Raw genomic sequence first — 27,074 nt, 5'->3', positions numbered from 1 at the left:
GAATCGAATATAAACAAAACCTGCCTTGAACCCTTTTTAATATTTTTCATTTTACTCAGTTTTTGAGTATTTAGAAACTGTCTTTCGGTCCTTTTCCTAGACGAAGAGAAGGTAAATGCGTGGCCTAAGTGTCCTTTATTTGCTTTCTCCTATTTTCGTCGTCTCTACGTGATTATATATTGTAAAATCCGGAGATATGGGATGCAGCCAGAAAGCAGTTTATTAACGAAAAGTCTTAGATTTAAAATATTGTTTATTATATTTTTATTTCAATTATTCTAATTGTTTAAAAAGCAGTAAACTTTATATCTGGGGCTTTTCGTTGTTTTCCTCGTAATACGAGAGATGTCGCTGGATTGCGTCTCAAAAGGTGGGTTCATTGCATCGCGATGGTTTGCCTTAAAAGGGGCAGAATGTTTATATTCCCTTCAGAGTTGTGACTGCATAAACTTCACTGATGATGCATAAGGATGCTGAAATAGTTGCTATATGGAGATGGTAGTCCAACTCTGAATCGAATATAAACAAAACCTGCCTTGAACCCTTTTTAATCTTAATAAAAAGTTATTTATTGTGTATTATTTGTGGAAGATCCAAGCAGAGAATAGGTACATCAGAATAATATATTCTGTGATCCAAGTATTTTGTTGTTAGAGATGTTCAAAATTGTAAGCGTTCCATAGTAACAATATATTATTAAAAAATCACTTTAACACTTTTCCTCTTTTCTCGATTGAGTATTAGTTTTTGTTGTACATATAAATTATTACAATCACTGAATACATAGTTAGTGAAAAATTATCACATTTATTAACTGAATTAATAATTTGCAATTATACAAATAACAGTTATCCAAGAACATTCAAAAGTCATATCTTTAAGTTAATGATGACATTTTCAAGTAGAATGACATCCTAATAATGTTTACATATCCATACCAGTGTGAATTTTACTACACGCAATTTGCCGTGTAAAGACATAAAAAGTAGGGATAGCCGTAAAATATTTGCGAATTATGTACCGATGGCCTTAAGCATTTTTGTTGTACGAAAAGGTACGAACGAACCGAACGAACAGAACGCGCTGTAACAAAATTGCGTTAGTCACTACGTGTTCGAGAGCAAAATTCTGCCGATCAAAATGAGCCGATAATTTTCGGAGGAGTGTCGGTAACCGTGGAAAGAAATATTTAATTAAGAAAGAAGTTTGATTAGTTCTGCACCTAAAAAAATGGAATGGAACAGAGAAAAATATTTAGCTCTGATTGATTTATATGAACGCTATCCTATGTTATGGACTTCAAAACATAAGCAATATTATAATAAAATAAAAAAAAATGATGCATGGATCTCGATAGCTGAAGAAGTAGTATGTATTTCCGAAAAAGCAAAAAAAAATGATAGTTTGCTTGCTAGTTTCAGAAGAGAACAAGCAAAAAGTACCAAATCGACGGGTACAAGAAAAGGTAGTTTTTTCAAAATTATTACCAAAGAAAACTGTCAATATCTCCCAACAGAGTTGTTTTGTTACCACTTACAAACAACCTTCTTGTCAAATGTCTTTTTGATGTTTTTTTTAATCTCTTTTATTTGTGATACATTTTTTTATTTAACCTCATGGTATGATCACTAGTGTAGGTGACTTGGAGAAAATTATTCTTTAACCATTTTCTTTACATATATTTTACATAACTATAAAATTGTTTGTCTCTGGGAATCAGGACACATAATTAGAATCTTAATGGTAACTCACTGGGAGTTTTCCGTCTCATTCTGCGTCTAACTGATTCTCTCAATAGGGCTTTTCATCGATTGTCATTTGTTTCGAGCTTCTGTCATATGTTGTATAATCTGTATATAACTATAACTAATATTATACGACATATGACAGAAGCTCGAAACAAATGACTGTGAATGAAAAGCCCTATAGGTTCCTCGCTAGTACATTGGGGTATTGTGTCGGGCTGTCTTCGTATTTCTGAGAGAAGTTACTGATTTCTTCTTTTATTGTTGTAATTTCTAGGTCGCGTCTAATAGTATTATTTGCAACATACCATGGGACATTCGAAACATACCATGGGGCATTCGAAGAACCTTTGACTAAACCTCTCCAAGATTTCAATATTGGAGTTTGATGCAGTACCATAAAGTTGGATTCCGTAACTCCATATTGACTTCAGGATTGCTTTATAGACAAGCAGGTACTTTATTTTTAATTGGATGTGATGATTTGTGACCAATCAGCCAGTATAGATTGTGTAATTTAAAACCAATTGTTTACGTTTCATAAAAATGTGTGTTCTCCAGTTTAATTTTTGGTTCCTGTTACCTTGCTGGTTTAGTTGGTGGTTGTTGATATATACCTACAGGCGGACAGTGACCTTTACGGTTTGTGAAGGTACTATGAACCGAATTTGTTTCATTTACTTGAAAACGCCACCGTTTTAGACAAGTTTGCATTTTGTTGAGACTAGATTCCAGAAGTTGAGAAGCTATCCGTGGGTCATATGTATATGTAGCTGTCGTGGTTTGCAAGTTTGTTGGTAAGTCCGCTGTGTACAATAGGTACAACACTGGCCCCAAGACACTGCCCTGTGGGACTCCGGATACAAGTGGAAATAGTGTCGTGCACTCATCTCTATGTTGTACAAAAAAGTAACGGTTATGCAGGTAGGATTTTAAAATTATTAAGAGTAGAGTGAGTAGTAGTAGTAAGAGTGAGAGTAAGCATTCTTTTTAATTCGTGTAGAAGGCCTGTATGCCAGACTTTATCGAATGCTTGTGAGATGTCTAGAAAGGAGGCAGTACAGTACATTTTGTCTTCCAATGCTGGATTCACAGTTCTGCATATTTGATGAACCTGTTATATGGTTGCATGTTGGGATTTGAATTCAAACTGGTGGGCAGGGTAAACTTATGGGTCGATATGATTTGACTTCTTCCAGAGACTTACCTAGTTTGGGAATTATGTAGTATAATTTTTACGACTTTCTACGAGTTATAGCTGGTATGGAAATTCTAAAAACTGGTGTATGGATGCTTCAAAGTTTTGATTATTCTCATCTGGGAAAGGTTGGAAGACGTTTGTGAGATATTTCGCAAACACTTCTGATTTTACTTTATTGCTTTTGGCCCATTCGCCGTTTTCTGCGCGAATGTGAGTGTTGGTTGATTGAAGTCGTTTAAAATTTTTAGTAGACTTCTATAGAGAATAGTCTTTACTTTGTGCTGCTGACAGATTTCTAAAATATTCTTTAACCTCATCGTTTTTGTAGTTGTTTTATGAGTTTTGAGTTGAAGTCTTACCTGGTTGAGTCTAGTTTTGTCCTGGGGTGCGTGCGTTCTTTGACTGATTATGCTTGGTACTCTTGCTTCGTGTGTGTGCGCGATGTTTTTTATAATTTCTTTTATTTGTAATAAATTGCATAAGAGACAAAAGCTCCATCGGTTATAACCACATTCTCTGCTTCCATGGTCAGACGAACCCTTAAATAAAATGAACAGAACATGGAAACGTATCGAATAAAACCAACACCTCGAATAACCTGAGAATTTGCTTGTTTGTGCGCGCTTGGCTCGTTCGGTTTGTTTGGTTTGTTCGAAAGCTAGTCAGTACGCACCTCAACATTCAACAATATAATATAATATTAAAAATGTTTTAGTACGAATGCTACACAGACCTAAAAAGTGGAGCGGAAAGTGGATGGGACTTCAGCAGTCGCTGGATTTTTGATCATTTTGACAGACCGGCAGGAAACCTTACGTTTATTAGCACAAGAAGAAATGTCCCTGTCGATTTAAATGCTTTTCTATACAAGGCATTTAGAGTAATGTATAAATTCTATCTTATTCTACAAAATACGGAACAGGCTAAGTTTTACCAAGATCTGATGGAGAAATGGAGAGAATCTATCACTCAAATTTTGTGGCATGAAGAGGACGGTACATGGTAACTAATTTAGTTTAAATATTACGTATAGTACCCAGTACACCGTCTTTTTTTTTTTAATTGAACACAATAGTCTTAAAAATGGTTTTAACTGCTTCGTTTGAGCGAGTCTATCTATCACTTTCTGTCTGAAAATTTTCAGAATATAGGTTGGACGCGTTTCCTCACGCACAATAATTATTAAATTTGTAGCTATAGCGCGGTTATGTTGTTTCCGCAAAACTATAATTTTTATTAAGCAAAAGATTATAATGTTAAAATATAGTATATACGGATATTCACAGTTTAACGAACTGACAGAGAGAGCAGTGGGGATTTGTAAAAACATGCTTAGAAAATGTAATGACTCTGGCGAGCATATACACAAAACATTAATAGAATACAGAACATCTTTGACAGGAATCGATTTATCTTCATCTGAGCTTCTCAATAATCGGGATCTAATGAGAACTATTATTCCAGTAGGTATCTAAAAAGTTCTGTTTAACGAAACCCATAGTTGATAGAGAGCAGTGGGGTGGGAATTTGTAAAAACATGCTTAGAAAATGTAATGACTGGCGAGCATATACACAAAGCATTAATAGAATACAGAACATCTTTGACAGAAATCGATTTATCTTCATCTGAGCCTCTCAATAATCGGGATCTATTATTCCAGTAGGTATCTAAAAAGTTCTGTTTAACAAAACCCATAGTTTATCTAAATAGATTTAGAGAACAGAGGAGTAAAACTGCAAAGGATTACAATAAATATTCTCTGGTTAGAAGTGACTTTAAAGGTGAAAGCATAGGTAAGAGATAATTTTGGCCATATTTACAGAAAGAATTCATCTTTGTTAGACTTTAGTGTCAAGTTCTGATAATACATATTACAAACATTCCTTCAACTAATTAAATTGTGCAAATTAATAATATTGTACTACTGAACCTAATAAAATTAACGCCCTGGTAGGATTGTAAAAAGACCTTCCTGGTTTAGGGAGGTAAATTCTAATAGAAATCGGAGGATACTTTTTAGCAATAGGTACCTAATACAGCCAATACAGGAACTAAAACAATAAAAAATCACCTGTTTTGATCAAGAAACCAGAGTACGAGTAGACTTTCTCTAATTTATTAGATCCTATTCACTATTGCCGAATTTCACTGTTCCGGTCTGAACGTAAAGAAGCCAGTGTTTAACAATTTAAAAAGCCATGCATTTTTTGCTTAGACAAGAAAAGACTCATCTTCTACATTAATTATTATAGTATCTAATATTTACAACAATTGAAATAAATACAAATTAATATATTTTGTTGTGGAATATTATATAAAATGCAATAAGATGGGTACAAAATAACAACTTATCTAGAACACTTCGGTATAAATCAAACTGAACAATAATACCTATCTTGGCAATTGGCAATTAGATCTCCTTCTGCATTGTCCAAACAACCTCACCTTCTGTATTTGTAGTACTTATTACTTTATAGCCAAGTCGACCTAAATAATTCACTACTTCACCAGGCTGTTTGGTTAATCGTATCATGCCTTTGTACGTTGATAAATGGTGGCCTGAAAATTGTTTCTTCAACATTTTAGCTTCTGAATCATCTGGGATAGAAACTATACTCATACGGCCCTCATTGAACTTCCCTCTAACGACTACATATTCATACCTGACAGTAGCCATAAGCAATATTTATGGTATATCAATTACTTTTAATTAAAATGCCTTCACAAGTTAAGAACAAGAACCTATTTATTGCGTACATACATAACATCTGTAATTCACCATAGTTGAATAGCTGAAACATCAAAAACATAAGTTACATTTTTAAAAAATTGTACCAATGAAAAACCTATGAGCTAATCAAATGTACAGTTATCTTAAACAAGACATCATTATCTATTAAAAATATTTTGACATGGTAATAGCTGTGGTAGTATGGTAGATTAGTACAAATTATATTACCTATAAGAATTGTGCATTTAATGATAGAAGCATATAATTTTAACAACATTCATTTACTACACCACATAAAGGTTCAAATTTAGATATGAGGTCATCTCAAATTTTACTTTTTACAAAAATGAAGGGCATTCAAAATTATGCAGTGAGCACGTAAAGGTTGGAATAAATTTATTTTTCATAAATGGGCGTCTTTGGAAATAAATCCACAAAAATTTAATTTTTGATCAAAGTTTTTCGTAAATCAATCAAAAACTGTAAGTTTTTACAAAAAAGTTATCATTATTAAAATTGAAGCTTTGAAAAACCTTTTATTATTAATTCAAAGTGAGCTATAGGTAATTAAATGTATTTTATTTTTCGGCGAGTAGGTACTCAAATCTAATTATTATTCAAGCACAATTAACGGGAAAACGATGCATTTTATAAAATATATGAAGGGTCAGATGGAAAAACGATGAATGTCAATTTTTTAATGTTGTTCTGAAGCTATTTTCTTGTGGCATTTTTATAATCAAGTATATTCAAATGGGAAATAAGCCACAATTTTACCTAAAAATGATTTTATTAACGTTTCGACGCCCAAGTCGGGTGTCGTTGTCAAAATACAAAATAATGATATATATATATATATATATATATATATATATATATATATATATATATATATATATATATATAAATATATATATAATAAATAATATAAATAATAATATAAAATTATATAAAAAATAATATAAATAATAAATATATATAAATTATTTTGTATTTTGACAACGACACCCGACTTGGGCGTCGAAACGTTAATAAAATCATTTTTAGGTAAAATTGTGGCTTATTTCCCATTTGAATATACTTGATGTCAATTTTTTGTTATTTTGCGATTTTTGTGCAATCTTTTAGCTTAGAAAGAGTATTATCAACCTGTGAATGGCCAAAGGAAATAACGATGAGAATCGTCTTAAAAACACGTCACAAGATTTAGGTAACTTTATTTCTCATTTTACTGAAAATGCTTCCAGATAGACATTCATCGTTCTTTCCCCTGGCCTTTCATATTAATTTAATATACGCTTGTCAAAGTACAATATACTGTCGAAATACTTAACAGGTGAGCTACGGACGAAGTTAATATCAATCATCAAAGGACCCCGCAGAAACCTTATGGAAAATGGCTCTCTGTCAAATGCTCTGAAACTTTGGGTTCTGGAAGTCCTTAATGTATAGAACAAAACAGTTAATGGGCGCGTAGCTCTAAAAAATCATGGTTTTAAGATATAAGCCTCTGAAGTTATAGGTACAATGAGGACGTTTGAGTTGGAATAAATTCATTTTCTCGAGAATGGGCGACTCTGGAGAACTGGAGATAAATTGCGAATTAGGTCGATTTTGATTTTTAAATTATAATTTTTTGGCATATATATCATACTAGTGACGTCATCCATCTGGAAGTAACGACGCAATCGATGATTTTTTTAAACAAGATTAGGGGTCGTGTGATAGCTCATTTGAAAGGTTATACAATTCTCTATTCACTAATATAAACATTAACATAATCCGGGACTTTTGGTTGGATCAGGGAGAGCAGCATATGTGCCTCCTGATGAGAGACTAATAAGTTTCGAAACCGGTAGAGGTGCTTGCTGCACTCTCTGATTGGACTAGAATATGGTGCGGCTGTATTTTCGTTTTGCAACGAAATTGAAAATGGTTATTCATTTTTTATTAACATAATTATTTATACAGGGTGCCCAAAAATTTTTGAAGTGAAAACTTCTTTAGGGACTTTGTGCACTTTTTGGATAGGGGAAAAGCATTGAATTCGCGACCGTCATCGCGACCTTCATCGTGACCATCATTGCGACCGTCATCCCTTATGCTATATATTATGTGTATGTATATATAAATTGTGTAGAGGTATTAATATTTAAAATAAATATAAAACATATTTTAAGATGGGGAAAAAGGATTTATTTCGCGACCGTCATCGCGACCGTTATCTCTTCGGCTAAATAAATTTTGTACGTATATACATTATGTGTATGTATATATAAATTGTATAGAAGTATTTAAATTTAAAATAAATGTAAAACCTATTTTTGGATGGGGAAAAAGGATTTTTTTGGCGACCATCATCGCGACCGTCATCTCTTTGGCGAAATAAATTTTGTACATATATTTATTATGTGTATGTATATATAAATTGTGTAGAAGTATTTAAATTTAAAATAAATGTATTAATCTATTTTAGGATGGGGAGAAAGGATTGATTTCGCGACTGTCATCGCGACCGTCATCGCTTCGACGAAATAAATTTTGTACGTATATTATTATAATGTACGTAAAATAATAGTAAGATTATTGAAGTGAAAACTTCTTTAAGGACGTTGTGCACTTTTTAGATGGGAAAAAAGCAATGAATTCGCGACCGTCATTGCGACCGTTATCGCTATAAATAGTGTAGAAGACACGCAACGCGTATATAATATTGGTATAACACCTATTTTTGGACGGGGATAAAGAATTAATTTCGCGACCGTCATCGTTTAGTCGAAATAAATTTTGTATGTATATATATTATCTTCTTCTTCAGTCTGTTTGCATCCACTCATGGACAAAGTCCTTCCCATGAGTTCTCCATTCTTTTCTGTTTTGTGCTATTTGGTGCCAGTTTCTCCCCATTTTTGCTTTGATGTCGTCTAGCCATCGTTTTTTGGTCTTCCTCTACTACGACTGTGCTCGCGTGGTCTCCAATGTACAATGTTTCTCGTCCACGTTTCGATGTTTTGTCGTGCCAAGTGTCCTACCCAGGTCCGTTTCATTTGCATTTCAATTCTTCCAATTACATATTCCACTTTCGTCCTGTTCCGCACGTCCTCATTTTGTATATTATGTTCCCTCAGAGATACCCCTAACATAGCGCGTTTGATCGCCCTCTGTGTCGTTTTCAATCTATTGGCTGATACCTCTGTAAGTGTCATCGTCTCCATTCTATACATCATAATTGGTAGAATACAACTGTTGAATACCCTTTTCTTTAGATTTATTGGTATCTTTTTGTTCTTCAACACATCACTGAGTCTTGCTACTGCTGCCCAAGTCACTCGGATTCTTCTAGTTATTTCTGCCGTTTGATTCTGTTTGTCTAGTTTGATCGTGTGACCTAGGTATATATACTTTTCGACACTTTCGATATCACTTCCATCTAAGTCGATTGTGATATATTGATTTACCATCACTTTTGTTTTATTTGTTTTTGTCCTCTGTGTAACTTCTCTCTCCGTTCTTATTTTGCTTGTTGTTAGACCTTCTGATACATTTACTTGCATTGTTGCATTGTCGTATATGTATATAAAGGAGTATTCTATATCTAGAATCAATCCTTGCGTTATTCGTTCCTTTTAATGCGGCCCAGAGTTCTATGGAATGGAATTCATTATTGTAATCCACAAATGCCAAATGAAGAGGTTCATTGTATTCGTTGCACTGTTCGATAAGTGTCGTTATTGTCTGTAGGTGTTCTATGGTACTGTGTCAACAGGCTGGTAACTATCGAATTTATTTGATAGCCTGTTAGTAATTATTTTGGTAAGCATTCTGTACGGATGTGGCAACAGGCTTATTGGTTTGAAATTTTCGCGTTTGTGGTACCTACATATTAGGTGTATGTATATATAAATAGTATAGGACGCACGCAACGCGTGTATAATATAGGTATAAAACTTCTTTTTGGAGTGAGAAAAAGCATTGAATTTGCAACCGTCATCGCTACGGCGAGATATTAGTAATTTATTATACTATAGGTTGAAATGCGTATGTATAAGTTCGAACGAAGTTATAATGGTTGTATGAAGAATAGAGTGTGTACCCGAAAGAGCTTGCGAAGCAAGCGCTCAAGGGGCCACACGGTCCCTACTCCAATCATTATAAGTGTTTAAAGTAGTAGTGCTTAAAGTATTTTTTAAGTGAAAACTTCTGTAGCGATTTTGTGCACTTTCTGGATGGGGAAAAAGCATTAAATTCGTGACCGTCATCCCTTCGCCGAAATAAATTATGTACGTTTATGTATTATATGTATGTATATATAAATAGTATGGGTATATAATGCAGGTATATCACTTCTCTTTGGATGGGGAAAAAGCATTGAACTCGCGATCATTATCGACACGGCAGATATTAGTAATTTATATACTATAGGTTGAATTGCGTATAAGTTCGACTGAAGTTATAATGGTTGGAGGAGGGATAGAGTGTGTACCCGAAGGGGCTTGCTTCGTAAGAAGTTTTCACTTCTGTCGGCACTCCCACGAGTGCCCTAATTTTTTTAAATTAAATTAATTGAGACAAAAAGAAGAATGTATATTATTTATTAAATTCGAAAAACATTTTACTGCTGTCAGAAAACAGAAAAATTGATCATTTGAAAAATAAACATTGCTTTTCGCTTAAATTAAATGTTCAAACTGCTAAGAGGCAGGTGGGTGAGAGCTTTAATATTGAATTTAAGCGAAAAACAATATTTATTTATCAAGTAAATATTTTTCCTGTTTTCAGACAACAGTAAAATGTATTTTAAATTAAATAAATTATATACATTCTTCTTTTTGTCTCAATTAATTTAATTAAAAAAATTTTTTGAGCACCCTGTATAAATAATTATGTTTATGTTTATATTAGTGAATAGAGAATTGAATAACCTTTCAAATGAGCTATCACACAATCCATAGTCTTATTTAAAAAATCAATCCATTGCGTCATTACGCCCAGATGGATGACGTCACTAGTATGGTATATATGCCAAAAAATATAATTTAAAAATAAAAATCGACCTGATTCTTAATTTATCTCCAGAGTCGCCCATTCTCGGGAAAATGAATTTATCCCAACTCAAACGTCCTCACTGTACCTATAACTTCAGAGGCTTATATATTAAAACCATGATTTTTTGGAGCTACGCGCCCATTGAGTCTTTTATTCTACACATTAAGGACTCCCAGAACCCAAAGTTTCAGAGCATTTGACAGAGAGCCATTTCCCATAAGGTTTCTGCGGGGTTATTTAAGCAAGTTACAATGAAAATAAGATGACCCTTTAGATTTTTTTAGGAAATAGTGAAAAATAAAAATACGCCATTTTCTTTCGATAATAACTCCAACAATACTCGATACATGTAAAAAATGATAGAAAAGGCAATTAGAGTTTTTTATTAGCAAAGATTTTACTTGTCTCGTTATTTCTGTATGAATGAAAATAACCAAAATAGAAACTTTACAAAGTGAAAGGCAGATATCGAGCACCGAGTTTTATTAAATCTTGCCCGAGTATACTTTCCCTCCTAGAGCATCTTCAGGGACATTTCGTCAATAAAATAAAGGTATTCTCGAATGTCATTTATTATGATATTTATCAGATAGCTGGCAACTTAAATTAACATATAACTACGAACAAAATATACTAAACAAGGGACAAACAGATAAATTTGAGTGCCGGGTGTGGTAAAATTCTACATTGTTGGAAGATGGAAGTAGAATGAAGTATTTCTCCCCCATGGTCATGGTAAAAGTATTTAAAAGATTAAAGACCGGTACTTTATGTCCCAGTTAAACTTCGGTTAGCTAACCGGGGTTTAATCGGGACAGAAATGTATATGCATAACATAGACATAAACGCAATTATACTTATTATTATAATAATAAATAATTATAATAATAATTATAGTTGCATTTATTACAATAGAGCCTCTTAGAGCAAGAGCTCTAAGAGGTACTTTTCTGTCCCGATTAAACCCCTGTTAGCTAACCGATCTTTAACCGAAACATAAAGTACCTACTGGCCCTGGCCCTAAATGTACTACAGTTTTATAACTCTTGAAATTACCTTTCAAATAGTTGGATGTGCCTGATATCATAAAAATTACCAGAGGTAGTATTCCAAAAAAACAATAGTTCTAACATTTTTTTTGGAAAAAATTTTTGAGTATAAATTTTGATGCTATCAACTGCTTCTGGAGCTCATTTGATAGATATTTCTAAGTACTTTTACAAGTATTTAGTAAGTATTTGTTATAAAATGCATTGTTTTCCGTTATTTAAGCTTGGATCCTTAGATTTGAGTACTCACAGAAAAAAATATATATATTCAATTACCTATAACTAACTTTAAATTAATATTAAAAGGTTTTTCAAGTAAGTAATTTATTCAATTTGTTATTAGCTTCAATTTTGGTAATAAAATTTTTTTTGTAAAAACTTACAGTTTTTGAGTTATTTATGAAAAATCAAAATAGATTAAAAACATATTTGATCTTTAATAACTCAAAAAGTAGTGATTTATTTTAATAACTTTATATAACAAATTTTACTTGACTTTGTCCTTCTATCGATTTGTGGGGATATTTCTAATAAAGTAATTTTCACCCCTCGAGAAGGGGTGACATCTACTCCAAGTTAAAAGCGCAAGTTCGCACCATGTTACTTATATTTTTTGAGGTATCCTCTATCCATTCACCAATTTTCGTGAACATGAATGGAGGTTCACCGAACTAGAAGGTCATAGTTGGTTTTTACCTTCAGTGACTGCACTATACAAAAGAAATTGCAATTCAATAATTGAAATGCGCGTATTTTGCGAGCTCATAAATTATTAAACGATATGTAGTCGCCAAATAATTAATTTAATTCATTTTAAGTACAACTCTCTCTTAAGCCAGGAAGATGGGGTGGTTTTCTTGTGAAGGGGTTGTAGCTCAATTATCGAAATGCACGCGATTTAAGAGTTTATTCTTAAATTTTTCTCTTAAGTTAAATCAATTAAAGGGTTGTTTGGGGTGAAGGGGATGAGCTCAAAAATCGAAACTATATCACTTCAAGAGCTCATCATAGCTCGTAATTCTGCCGCAAAGATCGATTCAATATCGTTGTTTTTTAATAACCTTGTTTTTTAATTTTTGCAAGTGGGTACGGGCACGTACGGGTATGAAAAACCGCTTTACACCATGCATTTTTGTTCATGAAAAATTCAAATCTTTGATCTTTAATAAATCAAAAGTGTTGATTTATTTTAATAACTTGATTGAGGACAAATTTTAAGTCCCTCTGTCGATTTCTGGGGTTATTGTTAATCAAATAATTTTCACCCACGAGAAGGGGTGACATCCATGCCCAAGGTAAAAACGCAAGCTGGTACCATGTCACTTTTGTTTCGTCACGTATCCTCTAACTACTCACCAATTTTCATGCAAATCGATAGAGGTTCAACGAAATCGGACGTAATAGCTCATATCCACCTTCAGTGACTGCACTAATTTACCACTTTCACTCCTTATTGCTACTTCCTGTATCCACTGAGGTGTCAGCCTGCAAGGGATCATATTATTATCAATATACAATGGACGCATTTCACAGGACCAACTCCATATTACTTATGACGATGATTTTTGACCTCCAGCTCTTAGTCTAATACGAGATCGGCTGAAACCATTGGAGAGGTTTGTAGTACATATTGTTATATGACCGTAATAGCAGTCACGATTCGGTTAATGATACACGAAAACACCTGTTTAGCCAGAAATGTAGAGCAATCGACAATCTTCCTCTGACACAAGATGCTCTCATTCAGCAAATAAAGAGAGCGAACTACCAGGCTAGTTACTGCTGTGCTGGGCCCAAATGATGGTCGCAGCCCCAGCACTCCCGCCACCAGTGGATTGGGGCTGAAAGAAAAAAATTGAAGGTGGATGGAAAATGTGTTGGACAACATTACCAGAGTCTTCCCACGACAGTGTTTTTGCAGAAAGGTTGCCTTACAGTGTACTGCAGTTTGTGCTTGTATTGTAGTGATATTTGTTTTCAATAACATATTACTTTGAATAGTATTGTTATTCATTGCAACTTTCAGCCCAGTTTGTTATAATTAGAGTATTATAAATACATGTATTTTTTACTTGCATCTGCAGACTTTATAAGTAATCAAACCACCACTCTAACCATAGTTTGGAATAACATTTATTATTATAATGCTTAACAAAAAATGCAAATAAAGTAACACGTTTAAAAAAACTACAACTTAAAGGCATAGGCGCAAAATGTCGCCTGTGAAAATGTTCAATGTCTTTTAAATGTATTCATTTTTTTTAATCCTGAGAAAACTATCAAGTAGTTTTAAAAAATTTAAACGCCGAATGAAAAACTGCATTATTACCGAGGGTCGAAAGAAGTCCCTTAGAATAGCCAAAAAGTTTCTTTTGAATAAGATATTTGAAATTAAAAGTCGCACTAAATTTTCTCTTTTTTTCACCCCTGTAACTTATTAAAATAAACATTATATAAGTTTTCAGGGCTTGGTAATAACGTAATCTTTCATTCTGCGTTTCAATTTTTCAAAAATACTTATTAGTTTTTTCAGGATTCGAAAATAATGAATACATTTAAAACACATTAAACATTTGGACAGGTGACATTTTGTGCCTATGCCCTTAATGTGAAAATGGAGTCCGGTGCTGTATACCTAAGTACCTACATATACAAATGGGACCATAAGTTAGTATTTGCAAAATTCTTATAGAAACATATCTTCGTCTTCTTCTACACCAGCACATGCATTATGTGCCCATTTCTTGCATTGCTGGCACTTTATCCAGCCAACTTCCTTCTTGTTCCGACTATAAGGTTAATTTCAATAAATACTGAAATGTTTTAAATAATTAAATGAAACGAACGGTTTGTATTTATACACGACTGTATTTGTTTATACAAGTCTACTTTACGAATTCTAACTTCTTCATAAAAGGTTCTGCATGCTCTAAAACCTAAGATTCAATCATTAGATATCAAATTTTATCAACATTATACGACGTATGTAAAAAAATATGAATTTCGTTCCTTTATTTCTCTGAATATCGAAAATTCTTATTATGAAAAGTTATTTATAATTAAAAACTAAGATCAAATATGGAAATATATGCTTCTAATTAAAAAAAATATTTTCCAAACTTTTCTCAAATTTATGGATACTTAACTTCGTTTTTATTTATTCCTACACATAAGATAACTCTTTTATTACTTTTACGAAAAAAAGGTGTACTTTATAAAAATCTCTGTAAGTCCTAAGTCCCAAGATGCAACCATCAGATATCACATTTTATTAATTTTATACGAGGTATGTCAAAAAAAATGAATTTCACTCAGGAGTAAAGTACCTTTATTTTCCACAATATTGAAAATTGTTATTACAAAAAGTTGTTTAGAACTAAAAACAATGTTTCAATATGCAATTGCATCCTTGTAATTGAAATATTGTGAAATATAAAGGTACATACTATGTATACTCATGAGCGAAATTCATATTTTTTGACACACCTCGTATAAAATTACAAAAAGTTGATATATCATGGTCGTATCTTAGTTTTTAGACAAGTACCTCTGCAACGGTAGCATGTTGTTGATTTGGTAATGCACAGGCCTTGGTCCATTTCGTAAAATAATCCATGGCTACCAGAATGTATTTATTTCCAGCATCGGTTTCTGGAAATAGACCTGAATGTGGTTTGCTACTCTTTCCATAGGATTACCTACGTTATATCATGGGTATTCCCAGCATCAGTTTCTGGAAATGGACCTGCAATGTCAATTGCTACTCCATAAGACTGCCACTGTTGTCTCATGGGTGCTTTCTTTTTACCAACTGAACCATTACTGGATGCACACAGTTCACATTGCCGGCACCATCTTCTTACATCATCTTTACAGTTTACCCAATAGATCCGTTCTCGAACCTTTTGTAGAGTCTTCGTAATACCAAAGTGTCCACCTGATGTACCGTCATGCAACTGACGCAATACTTCTGACACTTTATTCTTAGGTACAATCAACTGAAGCTTAGATTCTGTACACTCACTCTCAAAATTTCGGTACAGAAGATCATCTTTTAGTACCAGACAATTCCATTGGCTCCAGTAGGCCTTGACTTCTGGACTACATGCACTAATGTTCTGCCAACTAGGTCTCTCACCTCGACCCATCCAATCCAATACTCTCTTTATACATAAATCATCTTCTTGGGCGTCTTGTTACCGTTGGGGCTGCCATTGCTCATTAACTAGGGTGGTTCGTCTCACAGGGCAAAGTTGTTCTTCTACTTCAAGCCGATGATTACAACTGTCACCCCATGACCGTTTCGAGGGAGCATCTGTATTTGAACGAACTCTTCCAGCCCTCTTCACGCGTCCCTTCGGCATCGTGTCATGAACCACTATCCGTACCATTTCCTCCAAACGTTCATCTTTTCTCTTATCGCCTTTTTCCACGGTTAGTACTTGATTGTTTCGTGAAGCTTGGCTAGCTGCTTCGTGTTCCAAGGCAATAGCAAGTGCTTCATCTAAAACTGTCGGTCTTGCTAGTCGTAAAGCTTTCTGTAGTTCACTCTCTTTCAACCCATTGACGAAGGTACCTACCGCAATTTCTTCTAAAACGCTGTCTGGCACCTCCAGATAAGCCAACATCACCACACGAGTAACATCTGCTTCAAATTCTTGCAGATTATCACTTGCTCGTTGACTGCTACTTCGCAGTTGTGCTTTCTATACTTGTTGTAGATGGGCATCTCCATAGCGTTTTTATAGATGAGTGAACAAGGTCTGGTAACGTTTTTCTTGACATTTAGGAATTGACTTTAATATATCTGCAGCATCACCTCGTAAAGCAGCCGTAAAGGAAACAGCCTTTTCTTGTTCGGTCCAATGATTGGCGGTCGTAATAGCTTCGAATTGTCTAAGGTATGGACCAAGAAGTCTTTCCATCAAATGGTGGCAATTTGAATTTCATTTGATGGACGTCACGTCTCTCGGTGGTCCTTCTTTCACTACAGGATCTAAAGCTACTGCATTAACTGGTGGCTGCATTTTCGTATTGGTTATCATGCCCTCTAAGTCTTTGATCTTCTCTTCCACGGCTAAAACTACTGCATTAACTGATGGTAAAACTTTCGTATTGATTACCATAGTCTCTAATTATTGTTTGATCTTCTCTTCTAGTATTTTTTTATTGTCGTCTACACTTTTCTGCATCTTCTCGACTGTTCTAGAAACTTCTTCAAATTTCTCGTTTTTCTGTCTACAAACTTCTTCAAGTTTTTTGTTTTTCTGGTTACAAACTTCTTTAATTACTTGAGAAGTCTCGTCAAACTTTTGGGCAACATTCTCGAATTTCTCGTCGCTTTTTCTAGAAATTTCATCGATCTTTTGAGAAACTGTTTCAAATTTCTCATTGTTTTGACTACATACTTCTTTAATTATTTGATAAGTCGCTTCGAATTTTCGAATTTCCCATAAATTATTTTCGATAAGATTACTTCTTCCGCTGACTGGAAGTGGAACTGGAACGTTTCTGCGTTCACTGACATTCAACTCGCGTTCTTTTAGCTGCTGACGGAGCTGTTTAATGGAAAGTTCTATGAGCAAGTTCTTTGGTCGGCACACACGTACTTTTCAAATGTTCTTTTTAAAGTATTTCCGAATACCGATCAATTAACCCCCTCCGATTATTCCCGACGAATAAAGTTCAAAAGCCTTTTAAAGTCACTTTTATCCAGACATCTTACTCCACTGTAATGTTTTAAATAATTAAATGAAACAAGCGGTTCGTATTTATATACGACTATTTATTTATACAAGTTTACTTTACGAATTCTAACTTATAACTAAACTACTCCTAATAATTCGCTTCCTTATAATGATATAACGTTATTCTGGAACACTCAAGAGAGATCCTCGCTCATCTCTAGCCATGCGCTCTATTCTCTGACGTCACGCCCACCTGTCGTACATTCTGGATAGTCCAAGCTGTGGGTGAAAAATAGGTCGATTTCAGGATATAATTCAGGAATTTTTGAAACCTATCAGGTGTTGTAAAGGACGATGCCAGGAATAACTTCTACTAAAATGTAACCAAAAATATTGCGCGCTTTTTTTTTAATTGCGATTTTCATTTGTTAAATTTGCAATTTTTAAAGATTTTTAATTTTGCAGCTTAGGATATTCATTTTAGAGAAAAAGTTTTAAATAGAAAATTGTAGTAAATTAGAAAACCTACAATTTGAGCTACTGCAAGTTTAATTTCGTTAATACGTTATTGCAAAACAGCGTGCGAAAGGTCCAAAATGGACGTTTTTTGCAATTGCGTTATTTATTGTAAAAATAACTTTTATGTATTTTTTAAGGCTTTAAAATGAATATCTTTTAATACTAAACATAAGAAAAATTTGAAGTGCCCGATTTGTGAACTTGTTGCTTAGATATTATAATTTGTTTATCCCAAGAGGTCAAATGTCCAAGGCTATAACTTTTTGAAAAAATATCGTACAGAGTTAGTCAAAGATCCACTCTCCTTCTATAGACTTATGTTTTCATATTCTGATGTAAATAAATGCGTATAACATTTTTCAACCTCTTATTTCAGGTTTGAAAATAAGGGGGCAAATTTCGTTATAAACATTTAGAACTGAAGCCGCCCCTGTACATCCTATGAGTTTCTAACTTGCAGATTATTGTTGCTGAAGCCAAAATAAAGATTCAGAACCAAATAAAAATATTCTATGACCAACTGAAGCACAGATAATTGTTTTTGTTTTCTTAAATCGTAGTGACTATTTATAACAATTAAGAAATTATTTCACAGTCAATGACTAAAGAAAGACTGATATTATCTTAAAATAAAAATTATTTTGACAGAAAGTTACATTTTATTATTAAAAATGATTTTTAAAGTGTAGTGGAGATTTATTTTTCGTTTCGACTGTGATTTATTGTTTCGGTTGCCCTTAGCAACGGCTAGCAACTTATAATACATTGAATCACGGTTTTCGCTTTAAATTTTAAAGCAGCGCTTGGATTGACATGAAATTTGGTAAACACATAGATAATATGTTAAAGAATAAAAATGATATTGGGCCTCTGTGTGCTTTTGTCCTAGGGGTGAGTTTCACCCCTTATAAGGGGTGAAAAAATATATGTTCAAAATAAGTTCGGAAATGGATAAAACGACTAATTCTAAGCACCTTTTGTTCTATAGCATTTTTTAACCAAGTTAATACATGTCGAGTTATTTTCGAACAACAAAAAAGACACGCTTTTAGGCGGTTTTTGACAAATAACTCAAAAAATAAGTATTTTATTGAAAAAAAGAGTTTGAACAAAAATATAGCAAATTAAAAACTGAAAAAAATGGTGTACGGGTGAAATCTCTACACCCAGTAGAAACAAAGTTCTAGCTAATGAAAAAGAGGTTCATATCCGTCAAATTTCAAAGTGAATTATTTCAACGTGAAATAACCGAAAAATCATGCACTTTTTGGAGAAAAATCATAACAACTTTTTTAAATTGTTTAAAAAAATATGTACTTATATCTGTTTAAAAAAAAGTTTATAGCATCAAAAGTAAGCAAGTTACGCTGAAAATAAAGTTGATCTCTTTTTTTTTTGGTCAAAAAACTCGGGAAAGTCACCCCCTAATTAGCATCAAAAATGAAATTAATCAATTTTACTTCAATGTTGTTTTACTCGTGTATGTGTCGTTTATGTCTGTAAGTTTCATCGGTTCAAAGTGCTTATTTTTGAAGAGGCAGTAGTTAAAAGCACATGAACTAGTCAATAATCACGAGTGTATGCAAATTTAGAACAGCCATATCTTAACAAATTTTTGCCTTCCAAAAAAAGCAAAAAATCCAATATATTCATAACAGCAAAAACTAAATTTTTTTACTCTTTGTGATTTTTGGTCACATTAATAAATTTCAAGTTATTTAGAAAAAAACATTTTTTTTTAATTAAAAATTAAAACAGATTTACTTTAAAACCAATTTTTTTTTTAAATAAGCTCTTTGAACCGATGATACTTACAGATCATATAAATAATACATGAGCAAAGTAACTTGTGAAGCGGTAATGATTAATTTGATTTAAGATGCTAATTGAGGGTTCACTTTCGAGTTTTTTGACCAAAAAAAAAAGAGATCAACTTTATTTTCAGAGTAACTTGCTTACTTTTGATGCTATAAACATTTTTTAAAAACAGATATACATATTTTTTTAAATACTTTAAAAAATGATTTTTATCCAAAAAGTGCATGATTTTTTTATTATTTCACGTTGAAATAATTCACTTTGCAATTTGACGGATATGAACCTATTTTTCATTAGCTAGAACTTTGTTTATACTGGGTCTAGAGATTTCAAGCATACATCATTTTTTTTTCAATTTTTAATTCACTATATTTTTGGTAAAACCCATTTTTTCAATAAAACACTTATTTTTTGAGTTATTTGTCAAAAACCGCCTAAAAACGTGTTTTTTTTGTTGTTGAAAAATTAAGGTATTTACTCGAAAATAACTCGAAAGATATTAACTTCGTGAAAAAATGCTATAGAACGAAAAGTGCTTAGAATTAGACGTTTTATCCATTTCCGAACTTAGTTTGAACATATATTTTTTCACCCCTCATAAGGGGTGAATCTCACCCCCAGGACAAAAGCACACAGAGGCCCAATATCATTTTTATTCTTTAACATGTCATTGTTATCTATGTGTTTGCCGAATTTCATGTCAATCCAAACGGTGCTTTAAAATTTAAAGCAAAAACCGTGATACAATGTATTATAAGTTGTTAGCCGTTGCTAAGGGCAACCGACACAATAAAGCATAGTCGTAACGAAAAATAAATCTCCATTACACTTTAAAAATCATTTTTAATAATTAAATGTAATTTTCGGTTAAAATAATTTTTTTTTAAGATAATATAAGTCTTTCTTTAGTCAGTGACTGTGAAATAATTTCTCAATTGTTATAAATAAAGTCACTACGATTTAAGAAAACAAAAACAATTATCTCGGCTTTAGTTGGTCGTAGAAAATTTTTATTTAGTTTTGAATCTCTATTTTGTCTTCAGCAACAATAACCTGCAAGTTAAAAACTCATAGGATGTACAGGAGCGGCTTCAGTTCTAAATGTTTATAACGAAATTTGCCCCCTTATTTGCAAACCCGAAATAAGAGATTGAAAAATGTTATACGCATTTATTTACATCAGAATATGAAAATATAAGTCTTTGGAAGGAGAGTGAATCTTAGATTAACTTTGTACGATTTTTTTTTCAAAAAGTTATAGCCTTGGACATTTGACCTCTTGAGATAAACAAATTATAATATCTAAACAATAAGTTCACCAATCGGGCACTACAATTTTTTTTATGTTTAGTATTGAAAGATCTTCATTTTAAAGCCTTAAAAAATACATAAAAGTTATTTTTACAATAAATAAGGCAATTGCAAAAAACGGCCATTTTGGACCTTTCGCAGGCTGTTTTGCAATAACGTATTAACGAAATTAAACTTGCCATAGCTCAAATTGTAGGTTTTTTAATTTACTACAATTTTCTATTAAAAAGTTTTTCTCTAAAATGAATATCCTAAGCTGCAAAATTAAAAATCTTTAAAAATTGTAAATTTAACAAATGAAAATCGTAATAAATAAAAAACCGCACAAAATTTTTGGTTACATTTTAGTATAAGTTATTCCTGGCATCGTCCTTTACAACACCTGATAGGTTTCAAAAATTCCTGAATTATATCACGTTTTTTCACCCATAGGAACACTCTTTACCCTCACAGGACCGCCTCGATCCTTCGATAGCTACATTCCAATACGTTCCGAGTTGTGAACCGTTATACGGGGGTCGGTCAAGAATTCTCTTTCGTTATAATACATTCTGACCGAGTCTGAATTTTCACTACTGTCACTGCTATCTTTCACTGGCTGTTTTTTTCTTTGGCACAAGTTTCTAAATTTGAGCCTGCTTCTGCAATTCTTTGCGTGGTTGTGGTTTAGTTATCTTGCCTCTAATTTTCCTAATTTCCTTTTGTTTCTCAATATCATCTTTATTTGGGGTGCTTGTCAATTTTCCGATATGCTTCTTTTCATGAGCATTTTTCAGTGCGTCACAAATGATAGAAAAAAAGGTAAGTCCGTGATAATATACATTTTAGTGACATGACATTTTAGTTAAATCTGACAGTTGTCACATTTTATTTGCAATTTGGCATAAATACAAATCAATTTTGTTTATTGCATTTATAAAATGGTATTTTCTTTGATTTGTATAGTCTTATAAATTGTACAGATTATATTCGTAGATATATTATATAATTAGTAAATAATTTTTTTCGATTACAGCGCCATCTATTGACAACTAGAATAAATGTCACCGATGAAATGTAATTACCGACGTGCGTTTTTATCTGTCACATACATTTTAATGCGTTAGAATGAAATCGAAAAACTGTGACACACTGAAAGATGCTCATGAGAAAAAGCATATCTCCTTTTTAGTATTGGTTTTGTGTTTTTTCTTATGTTGGCTGGGTTTTAGAGACAGCATTTGAAGTATGTCTGAAAAAGAATCTGATTCATTGATATCTGCATCAGCCTCCTTACCGGTGCCAAGTTGAGGAGAATAATTATCAGATCTGGCGGTTGAAGTTACAGACAATTGCTGATTTGGAGTGGCAGGTCTAGGAGAGCGAATTATTTCAGATTGGTGCAATGCTGACGTAGACAAATCTTTCGAGATGCAAGTTTGGGAAAAGTATCAAATATTGTTGAAGGCAGAAAGTCAGTTTCGTCGAACATATCTCTGTTACACGGAAATATGATCCTTTTTTCAAATACTTTGGTGCCATTTTGAACAGTTGCTACTTTTTGAAAAACTTTGCAGCATAATTCTACTGTTTCGTATATGGATATTTTTTCTTTAAGATGGGAAATTACGTAATAATCACATTCACTTGAATACTGATTTTTTAATGACCCAAAAAGGCAAAGATCCAACGGCTGCATTCGATGACTGGAGGTATGGAGGTAATGTAAAATAGTTATTATTTAAACGTCGCGTCGTATCAAGCAAATTTTTGGAATCAAATTTTTCAGCTGCAGCTTTCAAACTCATGCCGTTTTGAACAGCGATGGTAGTCTCATAGTAGCCTTTTTTTCGTAATTCCGCATCTGAACCATATATCATATGTATACTAAGCAATTCTGCTAAATGTACAGGGGCATATAGGACCAGCGGTCCTATATGCCCCAACGTTGGTGGTCCTCATTGCCCCATTTCACGCGAAAAACATTATCAAGCATAACCTCACAAAAAGTTTAATTAAATTAATGATTAACGCGTGAAATGAAGGTGAGAGATGTGTACGTGTACCGGGTGTCCCAATAAGAATGGCTCTCGGCCATATCTCAGGAACCGTTTAGAGTACAGCTTTGAGAAAAAAATATTTATAACAAAAGTTGCCCTAGAAATTATTTTCATAATCGTAGGTCCACCGCTAGAGGGCGTAATTGAATATCAAAAATTAAAAAATCAAAATTTTACAAAATTTACCTAATGAAAGAGCACTGGAAATCCAATAATCGTATTCTTTATAAAATTCTGCGCATATTTGACTTGGCATTTGATTTCGCACCTTTGCAAATAAAAGGTGGGGGTGAGTGGGAACCTTCTTATGGAAAAATGGCTGTAAGTCCGGTTCTGCTAAATTGAATTTTGCATACTTGATCTTGTTGAAAACAGCTCTTTTTCGTCAATGTAAGAGTCTTATTTTAGAAATAGCCTAATAAGTAATATGCAAGCTAGGAGGCGTTATTTAATTATTTTCTGAAATCTAGTTTTCTTTGAAAAATATTAAATACAAGTATGCACTTTTAATCCTGTATTATAAAATTAGACCAAATTAGCAACATAATATCGAAAACCGCATGTCGATACTTTTTTTTATCTCGAGATATCTCAAGAAACGTGTAAATTTTAAACAACTGTTAATTCCACCGGTAAACGAAGTCAAGGAGAAGTAGTGTGCTATAGAAAAAACAAAGGAACATTTTCTAGATGTAAACGTATATAATTAAAGCAACAACAAGACAAACAACACTATAAAATATAACAAAGAAATAAAGGCAACTACTTACTTAGTGATGACCTAAATGTTCAAATTGTTGCCCATCATTTTCGATGCAAGCATTTACTCTTTACTCTTTCAAGAGTAGATTGAACAACAGTCTCAATTTCTGCTTTCGCAATGCTTTGAATGGCGTTTCGTATTCTCTCTAGAGTCTAGATTCTAGATCATGTTTTCTCGAGTAGTGGGCCTAGCGGCAAAAACAAGATCTTTAATCCGTCCCCATAAATAAAAGTCTAAAAGAGTTAAATATGTTGCTATTCAATCTACTCTTGAAATGGTAAATACTTGCATCCAAAATGATGGGCAACAATTTGAACATTTAGGCAGTCACTAAGACTAAGTAAGTAGTTGCTTTTATTTATTTGTTATATTTTATAGTGTTGTTTATCTTATTGTTGTTTTAATTAATTATATACGTTTACATCTGGAAAATGTTTATTTGTTTTTTCCATAGCTAACTACTTTTCCTTAACCTCGTTTACCGGTGACAGTAACAGTTATGTTTAAAATTTACACATTTCTTAAGATATCTCGAGATAGAAAAAAGGTATCGACATGCGGTTTTCGGTATTATGTTGTTAATTTTGTTTAATTTTGTAATACAGGATTACAAATGCATACTTGTATTTAATATTTTCCAAAGAAAACTAGATTTCTGAAAATAATTAAATAACGCCTCCTAGCTTGCATATTACTTATTAGACTATTTCGAAAATAAGACACTTACATTGATGAAAAAGAGCTGTTTTCAACAAGACCACGTATTCAAAATTCGATTTAGCAGAACCGGACTTACAGCCATTTTTTCATAAAAAGGTTCCCACTCACCCCCCACCTCTTATTTGCAAAGGTAGACTTAAACTTGTTAAATCAAATATGCTTAGAACTTTATGAAGAACACGATGATTGGATTTCAAGTGCCCTTTCATTAGGTAAATTTTGTAAAATTTTGATTTTTTAATTTTTGATATTCAATTACGCCCTCTAGCGGTGGACCTACAATTATGAAAATAATTTCCAGGCTTTTCCCGAGGCAACTTTTGTTATAAATATTTTTTTTTCTCAAAGCTGTACTATAAACGGTTCCTGAGATATGGCCGAGAGCCATTCTTATTGGGACATCCGGTACACATTTATTAGCAGCGGGCTTTTGCATACTGTATTTTGTACATAGATTTAAATTTTGTAATAAAATATCATAAAAGTTTAGTAAAAATTAGATAAATTACCTTATATGAACAAATGATCTCATAAAATTGACATTTTGCATTACCTGCATTAATTGACTCTGTGCTGAAACTATAGATATAATAACTAATAGATTAGGCAAGGTAGGGGCCGCTCTATGTACAGAGGTGTAACGCTAATATTAAGGATTGAGTGGTCTAGCCATCTTTGTCTGTCACATGAGCAGTACCGTTTAGTAAAAAGAGATAGATTAACCATCGATCGACTGCCCGCGCATTACGCTTTTTTTTTCTCTATCCTTAATATGTCTATGGCTGAACGGTTTACTGTTGCCAACCTCCAGTAACAAATTCATGGCGAAATTAAAATTAATCATTTCACATAATTATGAGTCAATGTCCCTATATGCCCCGGTGGTCCTGTATGCCCCGGTCTCCCCTACTTCTTTTAATAACCCCGTCGAAGAAACCTACGTCTAGCTTATTTTTACCATTATGTCTGAAGATTCATTTATGCATGACCTTGACATTAAAACATTAAACTCCTACCAAAGAATACATATCTCTCACAAGAACCGACACGGACGGCGATTCTTTTGTTGTTAGCATGTATTTAATTTTAGTATCGAGTTGGCAAGTGTACACGCGAGTACACTGAGAAAAGTCTCGCACATTTCTGGCGTGTATCAATAAAATTGTAGTTGCACTGAGAGAAAGGTTGCATGCAGGGCCGGCTTTTGTTGACATTCTTAAAATGGTGGAATTATTTTTTATTTACAAAAGGTTGCAAATACAACACAAAGTAATGGTGAGAATTATATTGATTAAAACCATGGATAAAATACCTTTTTTATCCTGATTTTAGCATTGAAAGACCAATAATAAAATATATTATAGTGGCGTGACATTCACTAATTATTCTTTTTGGCTTATATTGATACAACGATACAAAATATAATTTGTTGTTTTCACCAATTTTGAAAAAGTGTGAACAAGTTGGTGAGAATTTGAACGACTTGGTGTGACCTAATAGGCTGTCTGTCCGTCCGACCGCGAACATAACTCCTTCAGTCACTATACCAGGTAGAATGACAAATGAGGTGTCAAATGAAAGCTTATAATCCATGGATGGTACTCAAGGTGAGACATTTGACCTAGACTGTCTGTCCGTCCGACCGGAGATGTAACTCCTCCGTCACTATACCAGGTAGAATCACAAATGAGGTGTCGAATGAAAGCTCATAATACATGGATGGTACTAAAGGTGGGAAATTTGACCTAGGACTTCCGGTTTTAGAAATGCGACCGGAAGTACTCTTTTAAAGTCACCGCAATAGCACAAGTGATATATTATTCGACGCGCATTCGCAAGACGAGAACAAATATATACTTCTGGTTTCATGACTGTCTGTCCGTCCGACCGCTAATACAACTCCTCAGTTACTAATACAGATAGAATGACAAATGAGGTGTCGAATGAAATCTTATAACCCATGGATGGTATTAAAGATGAGAAATTTGACATCGGACTTCGGTTTTAGAGTTACAACCGTAGGTACTGCTTTAAAGTCACTCAAAATATGATATGAATGTAAAACAAGATGACAAAATTAGTAAAATCGTAGATCAATCGAAGCAAAGTTACACGAAGAGTTCCAATATCGACTTCCAGTTCTACTTTCGATTACTTTGGGTGAAAACCTAGGACCAATTACTTGTTTGTCGAGGTATTTCCTAATTCATTATATTCGTTATTTCGTAAAATAATCGAAAAATAACAGCCGTTGTAACCGTCACGGAATCCAATTCTTTTTGAATGACAAATGTTCGTGATCAACAACAAGAAACTGTATGTTAAAATCGAATGTCAATATTTTCAATTTTTATTGTCTTGGAAACCAGCCAAAACATTCCGTACATTCCAGCCAAAACCAGCCAGTACATTCTTTAAAGTCGAATATCGGGGTAAATAAATAA

The 27,074-nt window shown here is 33.2% G+C and overlaps 2 protein-coding genes across 2 annotated transcripts in view; one reads left to right on the top strand and one right to left on the bottom strand.

The window, feature by feature from the left end:
* Positions 1-27,074, top strand: part of LOC126882030 (trehalase-like) — an 86,871-nt gene that overhangs the window by 31,248 nt on the left and 28,549 nt on the right. Inside the window, exon 4 of the mRNA XM_050646804.1 lies at positions 3,662-3,948. Coding sequence (XP_050502761.1) covers positions 3,662-3,948 — 287 coding nt within the window. The remainder of the gene's footprint in view (positions 1-3,661; positions 3,949-27,074) is intronic.
* Positions 5,225-5,788, bottom strand: LOC126882031 (uncharacterized). The gene has a single exon (XM_050646806.1). The coding sequence runs from the start codon at positions 5,622-5,624 to the stop codon at positions 5,358-5,360; it is 267 nt and encodes an 88-aa protein (XP_050502763.1). The 5' UTR covers positions 5,625-5,788; the 3' UTR covers positions 5,225-5,357.

This window comes from Diabrotica virgifera, chromosome 3 (genome assembly GCF_917563875.1).
Source record: "Diabrotica virgifera virgifera chromosome 3, PGI_DIABVI_V3a".
NCBI classification, from domain to species: domain Eukaryota; kingdom Metazoa; phylum Arthropoda; class Insecta; order Coleoptera; family Chrysomelidae; genus Diabrotica; species Diabrotica virgifera.
Note: the sequence above shows the minus strand (reverse complement) of the source record. Positions and strands in the feature narration are given on the sequence as shown.

Coding starts and splice junctions, on each gene's coding strand:
- LOC126882031 (XM_050646806.1), bottom strand. CDS start 5,624: ATGGCTACTGTCAGGTATGAATATGTAGTCGTTAGAGGGAAGTTCAAT.